At 42.7% G+C, this 18,512-nt stretch overlaps 1 protein-coding gene across 2 annotated transcripts in view; it reads left to right on the forward strand.

The window, feature by feature from the left end:
- The window catches only part of Vwa3b (von Willebrand factor A domain containing 3B), a 154,125-nt gene that overhangs the window by 101,630 nt on the left and 33,983 nt on the right, over positions 1-18,512 (forward strand). Inside the window, exons 17-19 of one of the 2 annotated variants that reach the window (XM_029539034.1) lie at positions 3,830-3,949; positions 5,253-5,340; positions 5,436-5,592. In XM_029539034.1, the coding sequence (XP_029394894.1) occupies positions 3,830-3,949; positions 5,253-5,340; positions 5,436-5,592 (365 nt within the window). Of the gene's footprint in view, positions 1-3,829; positions 4,081-5,252; positions 5,341-5,435; positions 5,593-18,512 lie in introns of those variants that run through there. The other variant, XM_029539035.1, reaches the window with a different exon arrangement.

Here is an 18,512-nt window from a genome sequence, read left to right on the forward strand (position 1 = left end):
ACCACAACTGCTTTAACAGATAAATTAACAGATAAATGATTTGTTGACTAATCCATGTTGCGTCTAAGTTAGCCTATTTAAAATAAAGCAGATTATGAGCAGCCGCGTACAGCTTTGACAGATCTCTTAGCTTTCCTTTAATGAGGGTAAACAGCCAAGAGTAGAGCTGCCACATCCCATGGTAATTCACATTTCACTGTAAAGAAAATTACCAGTTTTCCCAAAGCAACCGTGCCATTTTGCCTGAGGAAGTGACCAGCTTTTCTACATCTTCTACGTCAAATCTTACTATGTCTTAAGATATTCATCGCCCTGATGCTTGTATGATAGCTCACAGTGATTTTAATTCGCGTTTCCGTAGTTGCTAATGATGTCGGCCGTCCTCATGCATGTCACTGTTAGGGCTGGTTGCCAGTCGGAGGCCACCTCCGGTGACACCTCGGTGGGCTTGTAGGGTGATCGGTGAGTTTTAAGAGTTCCTCATATGTTTAGCCATGAGGCCTCAGATCAGCCATCTGGAACCTTTCCTCTCTGTTTGTGACTGGTCTTCCTTCCACTGTAGGGTCTTTCTGCAAGCAGAGGACTGTAATGGGTCAGCGTTCTCTTTCTTGGATCCTTTCTTTGGCATCAAATATAAATTCTAGCTTTAAGTCTTGAAGATTATTTCTTTTCTTAGAAATTGCATGGTTTTTCTTTTCTATTCACCATTCTGTATAAGGTTTGAGGTTCAGATCAAAATATCTTCCTTCCCTCTGCTCTCTGTCTCCTTTTCTTTCTTCTTCTTCCTCTCTCTCTCTCTCTCTCTCTCTCTCTCTCTCTCTCTCTCTTTTATTTGGGGCTATAGTTATTACTATAGTGTGATTTGTTTTTTATTATACTCATTAGCATTGTAATGTTTTTATTATTTAAAATGTGTATTATTTAGAATAAAATATTATTTTTATTATTTAAAATGAATTAAAATAGGTTCTCCCTCCCAGTCCCATGCTCCCAGAAATAAGGCTCAGACTCAAAATATACTTACAAATACCTTGGTAATATAGCTAGGCTCTCCTCTGAGCAGAATTATAACTTGAGATAGCCCATTTATTTTAACCTACATTCTACCATGTGGAATATAGAATGTGGTGCCTGTGCTCAGGTACCACACATCCATCTCCTCACATCTTCCAGGGTGGGTCTTCCCATGCTTTGCTCTCTCCCAGAATCCTTTCTGTCTCCCAGATATCCCACCTCCCATTTCCTGTCTAAGCCATAGGCCATCAGAGTTTTTTATTGACTGGTGAGGCATCCATATAGCATAAGATATTCTCTCTACATTATTTTAAATTTAAATATATTTTGGTCATATTCTTCCCTGCCCCCAAGTCCTTCTAGATCCTCTCCCCCTCTTTACTCACCCAATCTTGAGTTCTTTCTCCATGAACAAAACCACAATTCAACAACAAAAGCCCCCCTAAACCAAGAAAACGAAATAAAACCATCCCCTCCCACAAAACAAAACAAAACCCCACCAGACCATAACCAAATAAAAGCACACAGAAACGCTGTGGAGGCCACTATATGTTGGTCATCTACTCCTGAATATGAGGCCTGTCCCAGAATGATTGATATGCCCAGTGTCACTCTACTGGAGAAAACTGATGTTCCCTCTGCCAGCAGGTAAAAGAGACAGGTCAGCTGTTGACCTTTACCTTAGTGGCTAGGTTTTCATTCATTCATTCATTCATTCATTCATTCATTCATTCATTCATTCAATTAAAAAAAAAAAAGAAAAGAAAATCTAGTAAGATAAAACAAAAAACTATCACATCAAAGTTGAGCAAAACAAAACCAAGCCAACAGAAGGAAAAGAGCCCAAGAAAAGGCACAGAAATCAGAGACCCACTTGCTCACACACTCAGGAATCTCACAGAAACACTACCCTGGAAGCTGTAATCTATACGCCCAGGACCTGGTACAGACCTGTGCAGGCCGGTGCCTGCTGCTCCACTCTCTGCGAGTCCATAGGGACTTTGCTCATGTGATTTAGAGGGCCTTGCTTTCTTGTGTCCTTCATCCCTTCTGGGTCTTAGGCTCTTTCCATCACCTCTTCTGAGGAGTTCCCTGGTCTCCGAGCAGGGGGATTTGATGGAGGCATCCCATTTATGGTGGAGTGTTCCAAGTTCCCTCACTTGTGAGCTTTAGAATACGTTTGTCCGTTTCTATTATAAAACTCTCTGGGATGTTACTAGTGAATGCACTGAGTGGGATTCTGCTTGGCAGATCACCCAGCTCATAAATGTGGAATATCTTCCTGTACATCTGAGTCTTCTTATGTCTAACAGTAGCATTTCTCAGTTCTCAACATATCCCATAAAAACACAGTGGCTGGCTTTTGTTGAGTCTGTAGCTGAAATCAATAGTATGACAAGTTCTATTTGAGTGGAAGTTTTTGTCGTTTTCTATATGAGTTGGGATTCTTTTGTATTTCTTATTTCTGGTTTTATTTTTCACCTTCTTGACTCATGCCAGTGACTAGAATCCCTACTATTATTCTGAATAAGAATGGCCACTATTTTGGTTTTTTCTAATATTGAAATTTCTAATATTTTCTAATAATTTCTAATATTAGGAGGAAAGAATTTTCCCCGATTAAATATGATTTCAGTTGTGCAGATTTGCGTATATTCTTTATCAAGCTTTGAATGTGCTTCACTTAGCTTTCTGGAAGGTTTTTATTTCTCATCACAAATAGGTGCTAGGTTTTTTCAAATACTGAGGCAGCTGTGTACATATTTTCTAGTTTGCTTTCTGTTACTGTGATTAAACACCCTGACCAAAAGAAACTTAGGTTTATTTAATTTTATGGTCCATCACTGAGGGAAGACAGGACAGGAATTCTTATAGGAACTTGAAGCAAATCCATGAAAGAATTGCCTGCTGTTTTACCAGGCCTGTGGTTAACTAGCCTTCTCATACAGCCCAGGCCCACCTGCATAAGGAATAGTGCCACCCACAGTGGGCTGGGTCCTCTCATATCAACTAACAATCAAGACCATTCCCATAGGCTAACCTGATCTGAGCAGTCCCTCAGCTGAGACTTTCTTCCCAGGTGACGCTAGGCTGTGTCAAGTTGTCAGCTAAAGCTAAGGCAACATCTTAAATATCACCTACATGGTTTCAGCGTATGACTGCAATCTATCACCCCAGTGGCTAATATATTTTGCACAGTTATATGTGTGTGTACATTTCTCTCTCTGTGTGTGTATGTACATGGTGTGTATAGTTATGAAGGAGATAGGGTGTGCATGTAAGTGCATATGTATGTGTGTGTGTGCATACATGCTCATGCATGTATATATGTGTACATGGTATGTGTACTTATGGAGGAGATAAGGTATGTGTGTGTGTGCATGGTGTGTACTTATAGAGGAGATAGTGTATGTATATGCATGCATTAATGCATGTATGTACATGGTGTGTGCTTATGGAGGAGTTAAGGTATTTTTCCTTGTTTGTTTTGTTTTGTTTTGAGACAGGGTCTTTCAGTGGCCTGGCCCTCCAAACAGGCTAGACTGGGGAATTAGCAAGCCCCAGGGAAGTGACACAGACACACACACACACACACACACACACACACACACACACACGGTAATAGGAGTACAAGCACACTCTACCACACCTGACTTTTTGCTTTCAGATGTTTTCCGAGGATCAAACTCAGGCTCCCACAGCAAGCACCTTCTTGACTGAGCTGTTAGTCTCCAGTCTAACGTTACACTGACTTAACAAAGCAGTTCTTCATCCATCCCCAACTCCTATAACCCTCTTTCTTTGGTATCAACAGAATCGACCAAAACAAGCCTCCTCAGAAGACACATCTCCAACTTCAAGAGCAGCAGCAATAAGGACAGCTCCAGCTTCAGCTCCACCTCCAGGAGCCACACCTCAGCTCTCAGCAACAGAGGCAAGCGCGCGAGACCTTCTACCCTGGAAGCCCCATTCATCTTTTTGCCCACTGGTCTATGCCTGGAAGACCTGGGTGAAATATGTTTGAGGGAGTTAGGAAAATAATAAAAATAAAAGGTCACCCCTGAAGTGTTGCAGATTTCTCCCTCAGAGGCTCCCTAGTAAATCAGGGAGACCTACCCTACAGCCCTGGGTTTTCTTAGGGCTAGATTTGCGCTCCTTCTATCTGGGTGTTGTGCAGACTCGTGGTGCACTCGGCCATAGTGACATCAGTGATATCCACTACTACTCTGTGCTTGGCACCAGAAGCTCTCACACATCATAATAGGGTCATTTCTATCCTTGTATTTATAGGGGATGCCACCCAATCTGCCTCTTTCTGGTTCCAACTGTCAGAGTTTTAAGGCTAAGAGTGAGGAAGGTATAACTTGTCCATTCAGTGGCTGGTTATAAGATGATTCTTATTAAAATAATAAATGGGATAGGTTGCTCCCTGTAGTGTGATCGATACACTCCAAATAAATCCTAAGTTACGGAATCCTAAGCGTGGCACACAGGCCTCTCTGAAGTAGGAAGTGCCTAAATGACAAATGTCTGCCTGTGTTAACTAGTCATAGAACCGTATCACTCTGCTGCAGCTCTGCTGTATAGGAAACCTTCCCAACGAGCTTGCATGTTCTCAGCCGGCTGCATGCAGTCCGCTCTTTATGGGACTTAGCATGTGATTACTGTAACATAGTTTCTCAAGCATTTAACCAACTCACACCTGAACTGCTTTGCTTTGAGCTGCTGCTAATTCAACGAAGGAAGAGTTCTTTCCATTTAGGAATTCAAGTTTATATAAGGATATACATTTAAAACCCCCAATACTAATTGCAACATTTGAATTTAACAATTCAACAGAATCTAACAGCCTTTGGTTTCCTGTTCTAAGTGGAAGAACCATGAAAAAGAAGTGTCCAAATAAAAACTGTTGATCAAGTTGCTCCTCTAACAGTTGTAAAGGAGCCTAAAGCTGAAAGATCACTGGTGCATCATAGTTTTGCCACGTGTTTTAAATGTGGGTCTGGAGAAGGGGCCTATGAGCAAAGGAGAGACGCTTTCTGCATGGGAGATAAGGCGGGGCTGTGTCACCCTTGCCTGCGACTGCAGCGGAAGCTGCTAACGCATTCTGCCCGAGAGCCTACTCCGATAGGTTAAGCTATGGCCTCAGAAGTGGGCTGCCATTATCTCTCTAGCTGAATGAATGTGAGGCGTCCTTGACGCTGGCCCCAGTAGACAGATTCCACTTCCTTCCACAGAAATGAGCGTCCTGCCGACGAACAAGTCTCTAGATGACAAATTGTCAGAAAGCCTCAGTGGAAATGGAAGCCAAGGTAGTGACCACACGTGAGTGCTTTAATCTAAGGAGGACTGTCTGTTCTGGTTTTTGCTTACGAACGACTAAGTTGCACGTTTTTAAACTCTACAGTCTGTGTTCTTAGCTCTTCGGACATGTCCTCCAAAACCTGGCTCCAAACTCATGGCCTGGTGGCCAAGAAACTCACCATCATGGATGCCTTGGCTGGGACCATGGTACCCCACAGCTCCACCTATGTCCCCATCCTGAATAAGAATGTTGTCTCCAAGGTCTTTGATGAGGTAACGTGATGGCCTGCGTGCCCATGTTTGAAGAGGGTTTTGTTTTTTGTTTTTTTTTTTCTGCTTAAATAAAAAAATAGCCTGCTTTGATGTCTTGAGCAGTTGTAGCAGAGATGTATTGACAGAAGTTACATGTGAATGGGAGAGAGGAGAGGTGGGAATTCTTAAGACTTCTCCTTCTAGGGTGGGAGGAACTGGCCATCACTGAGCTGGAAGTTCGTAACGTCTTGTTGCTGGGGAGACCTGTGGGTCTACAGAGATGCTGAAAGTTCTCTGGTAGGAGTTATGAATGAGCATTCAGGGTCAGAGAGACCGAGGACAGGAAGGCTTGTCCCAAGAGACGAAGCCCTTTCTTTTCCCAAGTTGAATGACATTTTTTTTTCCTCCATTATGAAAGCCACCGCAGGCAAGAAGAGAGGAGGAGTAGGGGCGGGGGTGGGGGATAAATCTGAGGTAATTACTTTCCTAGAGAAGAAAACAACCTTCAGTATGAGTGCTTGTGGTAAGGTCTATGTGTCCAAGGCCATGTAAGTACAGTTAGGCCCAGTCGGCCCTTGGGTCTGTGAGCTCATTACCCACGGCTCCAGCCAATCTTAGATCAAAAGTCGCCTCTGTGTTGAGCATGTTCGTCTCCACGTTACTGCCTAACCAATGCAGTATAACAGGTATTTATGAAGCATTTACCGTGTAGCAGGTATTGCAAATAATTGGTAATTTAGGGTACAGAGGAGGATGTGGGAAGTTATATGCAGAAAAGCCCTCTGTTTTACATCAAGGTCTTAAGCACCTGAGAAATTTGGTATTGGCAGCGGTGGTATGGTAGTATGTTTTAAAGCCAGTACCTCCACCGTGAGGATCAATTGTACTGAGGAGCCACAGCGTTTTGGAAGGGAGAAATCCTTGTCTTTAAGGAGAACAATTTCTGAAGCAGCCAAATTATGGTGGGGCATCAAAGGCAGAAGCCATGTGTGTGTGTGTGTGTGTGTGTGTGTGTGTGTCTGAGAAGACCATGTCCAAGATGCTGGAAGTTTAAGTAGCAACTGTCAGGCTTCCTGCCACTGAAGGGTGTGGCACCCTGAAGGAACCGGTCTCACCCTAAGATGTTTAGAGAGGAGATTCTTGGTATTTGCCTCAGGATCTCTAGGTGGGACAGGAGTGGGAGGGGGAAGAGCTGCTGAAGTAGTTCTTAAACTTGGAAAAGATCATCATGGAGTACAGGTCTCGCTAGGTAATTCTCTCTGCTTTTTTATATACTTGAAATTCTCCAAGAGAACATTTGGGAAACTAAAGGCAAAAGATTTTTTTTTTTTTGGAAAGCAAGTGAAAGGGGCTCTAATTGGCTTTGAGCTCATTGGGGTTGGCGTACTTAGAGCAGCAGATGGATGGATGGGATTCACTTCTTAGTCGTTAGTCACTTTTAACACTGTAACCAGTGGAGGTCAGCAATACCCTGTCCTTCACCCCAGAGGTTCTGGGTGGTACTGGTTCCCATACTGGTTCCCATGCCTCAAGGCCACAGAGGCAACACAGTGGAGCAAATACTAACTTATCTCTCCCAGGGAGCATGCTGGCATTTTCTTCATGTGCTGTGTATTTCTCTTATTAGTATATTTGATCTTATAAGGAAGAAAACCTGCTTAATGATCTCTCCCTGGAAGTAGAGCTTTCTTGGGCTTATATCGTTCCTCTTTGTCACTCTCCCCAAAACTGGAGATACACTGGAATGGAAATTTCTCAAAAATGAATGTGGCAGGCAAGGCAAATACAAGTATATGATCAAGAGAAGAAACCATAAAGAGAATATTTATCCCCTAGCTATACATCAAAATGGACCACTACAGAAAGCACCAGAGGCAACGGCTGGCTTCAAGGAAAGCAGGGTTTCCTGGACACAGTGGGGCAGTTGCTCATCTGGACCAACAGCAGCTGTGACAGCCCTGTACATGACCCATGCAAGCTCAGGACACAACAAAGCCCAACATGAATGGGGAGGCAGGCACAAGATCCCACCACTAGCTGAGGAGCTATTGGCAATTAATAGTCTCTGGGAGAGGGAGTGTTAATTCTTTAAGGTGTGGCCTCCAGTAGGTAGAACAAGCTCTGGTGACTGGCCCGGCGCCCAAGAGTATGTGAGCGACACAATTAGACTCAATGGACTTAGAAAAAAGTTATGGTATAGTGATGGACAGGGAGGGAAGGGTGGGTTGATCTGGGAGGATATAGAGGAAAGGCTACATACTACCAACATTTATGAAGTTCTCAAAGAACTAATACATAACAGCATATGAAGTAGAAACAGTTATAAGAAAACATTGTACATATACAATGGAGAGAGGCTGTAAGAATTACATCATTAATGGGCACGTGTGATTCAGTATATACCAGTATTAAAGTTAAGCCTGTGTACACGCATACAAGGCTCCTCACCATGGCGGGACATAAACATGATAAATATGCCACTGAAAAATCTGGGAGAGAAAGCTGAAGAGACACACAAAAATATTTAACTTTAGGGGCAACTGGATCCATGAGGTAGGACAAATACAAACAAAACTAATCGGATAAGCCTCTCCCCATTGAATTGGAAAGGTTAAAAAGAAATTCAAGGGCCAGGGAGATGGCTGGGTGGATCAAGGGTTCTGCCACCAAGTCTGACTTGAATGGATGGGATGGGAAAGTTACCCCTGCAAGTTCCTCCTCTGACCTCTACGTATGTGTTAATTAAGGACTTTCAACTTTGTCTTGAAGAAAACGAGAGAAGTTTTTTCCCCTGGAGAAAGTTAGCCCGGCATTTTGGTGCCAGATAAAGGACAGTGTAGAGATGTGACACTGAGTGCCCAAGAATCAGGAGGCAAGTCTGGACTACAAGGGCTCCGTGGGGACACTGGGCATCGGTGGAGGCTGGTGTGAAGTCATGATGGCTAGGCTGAATGGTGTGCGGCAGAGAGAGGAAAGGATCTAGAATGATCCTTAAGACTTGGCGTGTCAGAAGCACACAGCGGAAGCAATGCTGCTTACTCAACCGATGGTCCTGACAAAACTGGGTACGCCCCACGGGAGAATGAACTTAGACCAACAACTCTCCCTGAGGAGAAACTTCAATTCAAAGTGGCTCAAAGTTTAAAACGTGAGACACCAAGACTGCTAGAGGAAACCAGGGAATACATTTCAAGTCACAGGCACAGACAAGAGTGCCCCGGACAAACCCCCAGTAGCACAGGAAACTGACCCAAGAACCAACAGACAGGATGGCGGAAGATTAAATGTTTCTCCGCAGCCAAGAAAATATCCCAGGTGCAAACACACAACCCACAGGAGGGGAGAAAAATCTTCGCTAGCTGTACTTCAGGAGGAGGTTTATGTCTACTGTATATTAAGAACCAAAAGAATTAAAGAATTAAACATGAAACTACCTATTGAGAAATGGGGTAATGAAATGAACAGACTCTTCTGGCAAGAAATATATTTTTAAAGCCCTCAACATCCTTAGCCATGAAGGAAATGCTAATTTAACCACTGGGATAATCCCATCTCACCCTAGTCAGAATGGTTCATGAAATGACCATGAATGTGTGGAGGATGTGAGGAAGGAGGGGGCCCTGAACCACCGCTGGGGGGAGGAGAGGTCTAACACAGCCATTATGGAAGCATTTGCTCAAGAAAATGAGAAACTATGATCTGATCCAAATACACTCCCCATGGACTTCATATCCTACGGCAGAGATGTCTGTGGGTCCATGCTCATGGCTGCTGTCTTCACGAAATCCGGGAAATGGAACCTGCCTAGCTGTCATTCCATAGATAAGTAGATAATGAAAATGTATTATGTAGTATGTATAATAAATGGTATATTACCCAGCTGTGAAAGAAAAAACGAGGTTATGAAACCTGTGGGGTGATGTGTGAATCTGGGAAGTATTATACTAAGTGAAATGACCCAGGTTCAGGAACACAGAAATCACATGTTCTCACATGTGTGTCCCGTATCAGTTACTTTTCTGTTGCTGGTAGAGGTCATGACCAAAACAACTGAATGAAGAGGAAATTCTAGCTTATGGCTCCAGAGGGATTCGTATCTATCAGGGTGGAGAGGTGTGGCCACAAGCTGCAGACAGCAGTCATGGCCAGGGCAGGAAGCCAAGTTCACACCCTGTACTGTATGCACAAAGCAGAGGGAAAAATCTGCAAGTGACTCTGGCTTTCAAGTTCTTGCTTTCTTTCTTTTTTAAAGATTCATTTATTTATTTTATGCATATGAGTACACTGTCTCTGCCTTCAGACACACCGGAAGAGGGCATTGGATCCCATTGCAGATGGTCATGAGGCACCTCTTAACCACTGAGCCATCTCTCCAGTCCCTAAGTCTTTTAATTTCTAAGTCTACCTCCAATGACATACTTCCTGTAGCAAGGCCACAGCACCCAAATCTCTCCAAGCGATGTCACTAACCAGGAAGCAAGTATTTAAATGTTTGAGACTATGGAGGACCTCCAACCCCCCACTAGATCCTAACTTTCAGTATTGTAGGCACATCGTGTGAGAATAGATGCAAATTGTGAAACTGGATGGTAGGAGACTGTGAGGGGAAAGGCAGGAAGGCAGAGGGCATGTGTGACATGTGAGGGAGGCTATGGTACATGAAAGAGATAAAAAGTGTGAGGGAGAGTAAGGAGGAGAAACAGCAAAAACAAAATAAAGTTTGTTTGAAAACTACAAACTAATGATGAAGCTAATATACCTGCACACTAATTGTGGTGGTTTGAATTCAATTGGCCCAGGGAGCAGCCCTATTAGGAGGTGTGGCCTCGTTGGAGTAGGTGTGTCACTGTGGGTGTGGGCTTTAAGACCCTCAGCTGTCTGGAAGTCAGTATTCTGCCAGCAGCCTTCAGATGAAGATGTAGAATTCTCAGCTCCTCCTGCACCATGCCTGCCTGGATGCTGCCATGTTCCTGCCTTGATAACAATGGACTGAACCTCTGAACCTGTAAGCCACCCCCAATTAAATGTTGTCCTTTATAAGAGTTGTCTTGGTCATGGTGTCTGCTCACAGCAGTAAAAACCCTAACTAAGACACTAATAAAATCTAGATGCTACCCTGAGATTGTTATGAAGGAAAAATTCAGGAGGAGCTGGAGTTAGGGTCCTGATCTTTAGGAGGACATTCTAGCATTTCACTTCCTGAAAGCAATGGGCGAAGGGAAGGGCATGGGCATTCCCCCATCAGTACTTGTGTTTGGCACCTTTGGTGGCACCCTCCAGTTTCATCACAGACAGACAGACAGACAGACTGGATAGTGCTCTGCAAACTCACCCTTCATCATTAACAGACAGGTAAGAGTTAGTGGTAGAGATACACAGTAATGAATTTCAATCTCATCAACAAAGCATAGTTTGTGTCCTTAAAATTTTAACTTCTTTTTTTGACAAATCATGACTATATTGTTTTTAGAGCACAGTGTGATGGTTTGGTGTCTGTTGAGGTTTGATCTTTTGCTGTGTATTGTAAGGTTAAGTGCAGGCCCCCAAGGCCTGGTTACCCCATAGAGAAGAATGTCTGCAAAGACCCAAGTGAGGCTATGTGACCTTGCCCCAAAGTGATTTCTGATTGGTAAATAAAGATGCCATCAGCCAAGAGCTGAGCAGAAGAGATATAGGCAGGGTTTAGGGCTTGGGGGATCAGAGGAGAACCACATAAGGGAGAAGAAGGTGAATGGATGAGGAGGAGAAGCTGCTATGAGTTAGGTGAGTTCAAGAGAACATGAGGGATTGCCATTGGAGTGCAGAGCAGCCCAGATGGAACATAGAAAGTAATAACTCAAAGTTATCGATAGGAAAGTAGATTCTAAAAGCTATCGATAGGAAAGTAGATTCTAAAAGCATAGAGGGTAGATATCTGCCCAGCTCTTTTCTGTTTAAGTCTTATTATAAATAATAAAAGTTGTTGTGTGTCTTTTATCTGGGAACTTAATGGTTAAAGGCAGAGTAAAGGCTCCCCCAGATTGGAATTAAATAAGTTCTACAGGGGGCTGGAGAGATGACTCAGTGGTTAAGAGTGCCAACTGCTCTTCCAAAGGTCATGAGTTCAAATTCCAGCAACCACATGATGGCTCACAACCATCTGTAATGAGATCTGATGCCCTCTTCTGGTGTGTCTGAAGTCAGCTACAGTGTACGCACATACATAAAAATAAATAAAATCTCTTTAAGAAATCGTTATGCTAAAATGTCTCCCAGCTTATTAGAGAGATTTAAAAAAGATTAGATTATTTTGTGTTTAAAAGTAAAAAGATGAAGCTGGCAAGCAGGTGGGCCCAAATCTTACCTTGATGCAGGGAGAATTTTAACTGACTTTCCTCTGTCCAACGCATGGCAACACCTGTGTGTCTGGCTTTGTAAGGACTCGTGCGAGGCTTCATTCATGGCCTATCTGGGCATTCTTTCTTCTGCTATTTTGCTTTCTGGTTTCCTGGACCAGTAGCAAATCTGTCACCTTGGTAATGAAGTGCCGAGCAGAAAGGTTGCCCTAGCAACTGTTCGTTACAAGATATAAAATAGGCCAGATAATTTTATCTCAGCTCTTTCAGAAAGATAAATTCATCGCCAAACCATACACGGAATAAAACTGCTTTAGCCATTTGATGAGCCTAGAGTTCAGAGCTCTCCATTGATAATTGCTTAGAGAGAGAGAGAGAGAGAGAGAGAGAGAGAGAGAGAGAGAGAGAGAGAGAGATTGAAATAATTTGGGGGAAGAATAGTCTGCATTATTGACAGCATCCATCAACTTCTTATTATCATCGTCATCATTGTCATCATCATCATCATCTCCATCACCTTCCTCACCACTACCACCATCATCATGACATCTGTTATAGCATCTCTTCTAGACCTTCTGCCTTGTCCTCTGGGTTCTATACATGTGCCTTTGTACAACATCGCCATCATCTATATGAAAGGTCCATGGCTACTCATCGCGTACTAGGCTCTGAGGAAAGCATTTGATGTCATTAACACGTCCGCCCGAAATCCCAGCTCCACCTGTGAGGTACCCAGCCACCTTATCACTTGGCTGGCTGGAATGCTAGCTACAAAGGGATCTGTGATGCTGTTTAAATCATGTTCTCCTGCTTTCAAATAATGGAGGATTTCTATAGCCCCAGCACTTGGGAGGCTGATCAAGAGAACGGCTGCAAGCTCAAAGCCAACCTGGGCTACATAGTGAAGCCCAGGTCAGCCTGGGCTACAGTGTGAGACCCTGCCAAAATCAAATAAACAAAAAACAGAAACAACCCAGCAAAGAAACAGCAAATACAGGAAGATTAAACATAAAATGACTGATGGGAAAAATAAATTTTAAATGACAGTTACTATAAAAGATTATAGTTATGGATTAGATATGGAGAAGATATAGGTCAGATACAGATAATATAGATATAGGTATGGTGTAGGTACTTACATAGGTACAAACATATATATATATATATATATATATATACCTATACCATATAGGTGTGTATATATGCTTATATACATATATGTATGTGTGTATATAGGTATATGTGTATATATGTGTATGTTTATACATATATGTATATGTAGATATGTCTATGTGTACCTATAATATATCTATAGACACACATGCGCACATACACACACACACAAACACACACACGTATTTATATGCAAAGGAATGACCAGGCCTTTTTTATACATTCATGCCCTTCATTCTTTTCTTTAGTTCCCAACCACAGTGAAATCACACTGTCCACAACATGTTCACACCCATTTCACTCATGCATCCACCAACATCACAGAGCATCAGCAAATGCCTACATTTTTTTAAGTTTGTATCTAAAGTGTAGGTGACAATCAATATCCCAGGAACACACCTTGCTGGGTTTTTGCGTGATCTTGTTGACACACCACTCTGCCGGTCAGTTCTGTGGCCTGGTCTTCACTGGTTCTGTGGCACTTTTAGACACCTCCATCTGAAGAGCATACTCTTAAGATTCAGCACTTCGCAGTTTGGACAGCTGTGACTTCTAGAACACTGATGCTTCTGTATTCAGAACTCCTGGGAGACCCACAGAGCTCTGCGTTTCCATTAGACCTGTCCCATCAGGGCCTTTGCTTGGCTAGTTTGGGACTCAGTGCTCACATAGTGATTGGACACCATGGAAACTCATGATGCTGGTCTAGGTTCAACAACGGAATGTCTTCTCAGTTATACATTCTGAGATTGTTCCTGATGTCATCTGGTAAATTCTTTGTGATTTATGTCAAAAATAATAGCTGTGCACACTACTAAACCTGTTATTTTCTTCACATTTTCTCTCATCATATTTCCACATAATGATGATCTTTGGATACATTTTAATAATATTTACTAATATAAGCTATGGAGTTGAACACATGACTCACAGAGTTTATGCTGCTCTTCCCAGAGGACCTGAGTTTGGGTTACAGCACCCATGCCAGATGGCCCACAACTCCATGCACCTCCAGCTCCAGGGGATCTGATGCCCTCTTCTGGTCTCCATGGGCACTGCACACATGTGCACATAGCCAACACAGACCTATAGGACTACACACGAATATTTAAAAATATATTTGAAAAATAATACGTTAAACGGTGACAACGTATTGCATTGTTCTTCCCATTTGGGGGGACAACTTACATGGAATTCTGAGAGTGGTCATTTCTCTCTATCTTTCTGGTGCCACTAAGACAGAAAGAGCAGCACAAAAAAAAGCAAATAAAACACAAAATAAAGCAAATAAAAACTTGGCCTTTTATATTACTATGTGAAGGTGGCATGGTTTCATTTCAATATTCAAATACTTTGCCACATTTGAATTATAAATCTCTTAAAAATCCTTCCCACATTATTCATAGTCAGGGAACTTCTCCCACAACTGGCAATGTCCTCCTTCATCCCATGCATTTCTAAGAAGACAAATTTAGCAGACTCTAAGCTTCATATTTTAAATATCAAATTGCCAGAAAGATGTCTGCAGCCTCTTTTTTAGTTTTTCATGTTATTCAATAAGTGGTTACTTGGTGCATATATTATATCAGCAAATACAATTTACATGTGTGCATGTGCATGTGTCATGAAAGTAGGGCACACATGTGCCACACTGCACATAGAGGTGAGGAGACAGCATTGTGGAGTAGATTCTCCCTCCCTTTACGTGGGTCATGGTAAATCAAGGTCAGGTGGCCAGGCTAGTATAGAAATTGCCGTCATTCACTGAACCCCAGCAGGCAACACTCATAGAAACAGAATAAAGTGGGCTGGAGAGATGGGTCCACAGTTAAGAGCACTGGCTTCTCTTTCAGAGGACCTGAGGTTGATTTCCAGTACCTATGTGCTGTCTTACAACCATCTGTAAACTCCAGTTCCAGAGGATCTGACAGGCTCTTCTGGTCTGTGAAGGACCAGGCTTTACACATGGTATACAGACATGCATGTAGGCAAAACACCCATACACATAAAAAGGAAAAGAGTAAGAAAGAACCACAGTTATGGACAGTTTAGTTTGCCTAATTAAATGCATTTGTCTATAATGGGATTGAGTGAAAAACGTAGGAAGAGAATGCCTCTGTTGTTCTTGGTAGAGAGTGAGGATAGGTTCTATTACTATTATTATTATTATCCATGTTGTTGTTATAGTAATGTCATTATAAAGCTATTTTTTTAGTCCTTGGTCCAAGTTATTTCCTCTAACAGTGGGGAAAATATTATCAGCGCATGGATTCTAGAAATTTCTGCCTCTCCAGTCATTACCTGCCTCTCCAATCTCTGTCTCTCTATCTTGTCTTCCTCCCTCTCAGCACCCACACTACACTCCTAGTGTGCCACCCTCGTGATACAGTGCTTGCCTCCAAGGGGCGTTTATTAATATGAATGTGATGAGGTCTCTAGTTTTGCTTCAGAGAACTAGAGTAGATGATGTCTTAGGCTTCCTCGCATGACCAAATACTGTCTGGAAGGATTTCCCCATTTGCAAGGGGGCTGTGGTCACATGCTTTTATTTCCTCTCAAACAGGGCCCTTGGCTTCTCCCTGACCCCCACCTATTACCCTGAAAACCTAGGCAGCCATGACTCTGATCCCCTAGGCTCTGGAATGTCCCTTATGACACTGAATTTGACATCATAAAGAGGGGGGTAGCACCTGATCTCTTAAGTAGCCACCATGTTGTAAAAACTAAGACCAAAGACTGAAGTTGTGGAATATGCGTTTGTGTTCCCCGAATCCTGTGTGCAGAAAGGAAGGAGAGTGGGTACCCACAAGTGAGATTTGAACAGCTACGTTCAAGTCCACAATGGATGTGCAAGGCGTGAGGTCTCGATCTACCAAACTGGGAAGTACAATATGAGTTTGTTTTTGGTTAAGTAGGTCAAGAGTCAAGACCTGACTAAGCACTTTTTAGTACTGGTTTATCATTGAGTCCTAGCCTGTAAACTAGGAGAGACATAGACTTCTAAAGGGGTATTTTCCTGCTAGGTCATGGAAAACATAAATGCCTTTTATTTTGTTTGAGTCGATATTTTTCCTTTCAAGTTTTTGTGACATTGCTCTATTTAGAGGGATTTTTTTTTTTTAAAATACAAATTTAGACAATCTTTAGTTTGAAAGCCTGGGCATTTCACCTTTAACGCCCTGTTCTGTTCCTGTCCCTTTGAAAGGCGAGCTCAGGAGTCAATGCTGACTCCCTGTGGTTTCTAAGTAGCTGATGGAGCTCTAAAGCGCTTAACATTTGCACCTGTTCCTGTTTGTTCTTTTCCACTTTCTAAACCTTTGCCTCCTTTATTTGCACAAGTCCTGATAATTTAATTCAAGAGTGAGCATACCTTGTTTAAAAAGAATTAAACAGTAAAATCTTTAAAAAGTCTTGCCTACCTCCTGTAACTCCCAAGTTTTACAAGTACCTCTTTTTGATAGTTTTAACCCCAATGTTCATGTTTTAGATATTTTTGGAGGTAGTTGAGGTGTCACAAGGAAGGTCTAGAACTCCACATCAATTTTTGTCTGTTTGTTTTGAGACAGGGTGTCTCTGTGTAGCCCTGGCTGTCCTGGAACTCACTCTGTAGACCAAGCTGGTCTCGAACACTCAGAGATCTGCCCGCCTCTGCCTCCCAAGTGCTGGGACTAAAGTCGTGCGCCACCACGGCCTGGCCCCATGCTACCTTTATGTTTCTTTTTAATGTCTCAATACAAAAATGCTAAATAAATATCTCTAGAACTATACTGTTACAGAAAATATTCAAAATAGTGCAACCTTTATTTTGGGGACAGAAAATGGAGCATGGGAGGCTATTGCTACATCTTGACAAGGTAGTAACTGACCCTTTGAATTGGCTGCATACTCTCCCTCCTCTACTGTGTGAACTGACCCAGTGAAAGAGATTCTTCACTGCCACACCCTCTGTACAAGGACCCCACCCCCACCCTCAAGCACTCAGGCTGACCAGCTCCCACCCTTTCTTTATCAAACAACTTAATCACAGTTGTTAACAGAGGGTGTCTTTGCATCTTTTTTTTTTTTTTTTACAGTTTAAAGCTACAGATACAGCCACCATTTGTGAAGTCTCTCATGCATAAATTCACGCACACACGTGCACACACAATGCATGAACATGCACACACACACAGACACAGGCAGGCACATGCACACACCCAGGAATGCACACATACACATGAGCACTCACATGTGCAATTGCACACATACTTGTGCATACACACACACACACACACACACACACAGAGAGCAGATGTTGCTCCTTGTATGATCCCCCCTCTTTGATTTTATTCTTTTGACATTTCTATTTCATCCCATTGAGGTTTCTAAATCTCCATCCACATAACCTTCCATCTCCCATTTATCCGTGGGGTTCTTTTGTCCGAGTTCTGTATTGTGGGGGAAGTCTATACATTATTTCACAAGTGTTTTTTTTGTTAAATGACTATGACTAGTTTTGACTTTATTCAGTCTGTTAAGATTATTTCTATATTTCAGTTCCAGTGTGTCCAGTGTCATTTTCCCATGATTCAAAAAATGTGCAGCCATTTCTTCTTAGAATTTCAGTAAGCTCTCGTCTGTCTTTGAGCAGCCTAGTTGACACCAAACAAAAGATTCTCATCTCAGTCGGGTGCAAAGCCTCAAACAAGCACAGCTAAGAAAGGGTGAAGAGTAATTCCCTCCTTGCAGTAGATAAGAGCAACATAGGAGTTATTTATATGTGTCATTATGCACACATATGATAGCCTCTCCAGATGAAGGACATATGGGGGTTTTCCCGGGAACTTCATACATACTCACACAGGGACACACTTTAGGGGTAGGTGTGTTCCTAATCCCGAGCGTTCTTAGCTTGGGGTCAATTTTCAAGAAGGAAAGTTGCCTGACACCTTTCTGAGCATGCTTATGGTCTGGAGCACATATTGAAAAGGTTCAAATGAGCCTTCAGTGTGTGGGTCTTGTAGAGAAAGGTTTGGCTCAGTCCTTGATAGTGAAGTAACTTCACTACCTAGTCAATACCTTCTTCCAAGGGATCCTTACACAGGGCTAACCTTGGTCACTGAGCCCAGGCTAGACCTTTGGTCTACAGAGTTCTCCTAGTCTTACCTACTAGGAGCTGGGCTCCCACTGCATGCCATCACTGGACACAAAGCCAGCAACCCACAGCTTCACCCTGGTTCACTTGTTTACATTTCTCTTCGACTTTTATAACTATTCATCTATCACTTCTTTCTTCTTTCTTTGTACTAGTTTATTAATATATGTTGGCACAGTTTTAGAAGCTGGGGGGCTAGCCAGGCGTGGTGGTGCACGCCTTTAATCCCAGCACTCAGGAGGCAGAGGCAGGCAGATTTCTGAGTTTGAGACCAGCCTGGTCTACAAAATGAGTTACAG

The sequence above is a fragment of the Mus pahari genome, chromosome 5 (assembly GCF_900095145.1).
Source record: "Mus pahari chromosome 5, PAHARI_EIJ_v1.1, whole genome shotgun sequence".
Taxonomy (NCBI): Eukaryota; Metazoa; Chordata; class Mammalia; order Rodentia; family Muridae; genus Mus; species Mus pahari.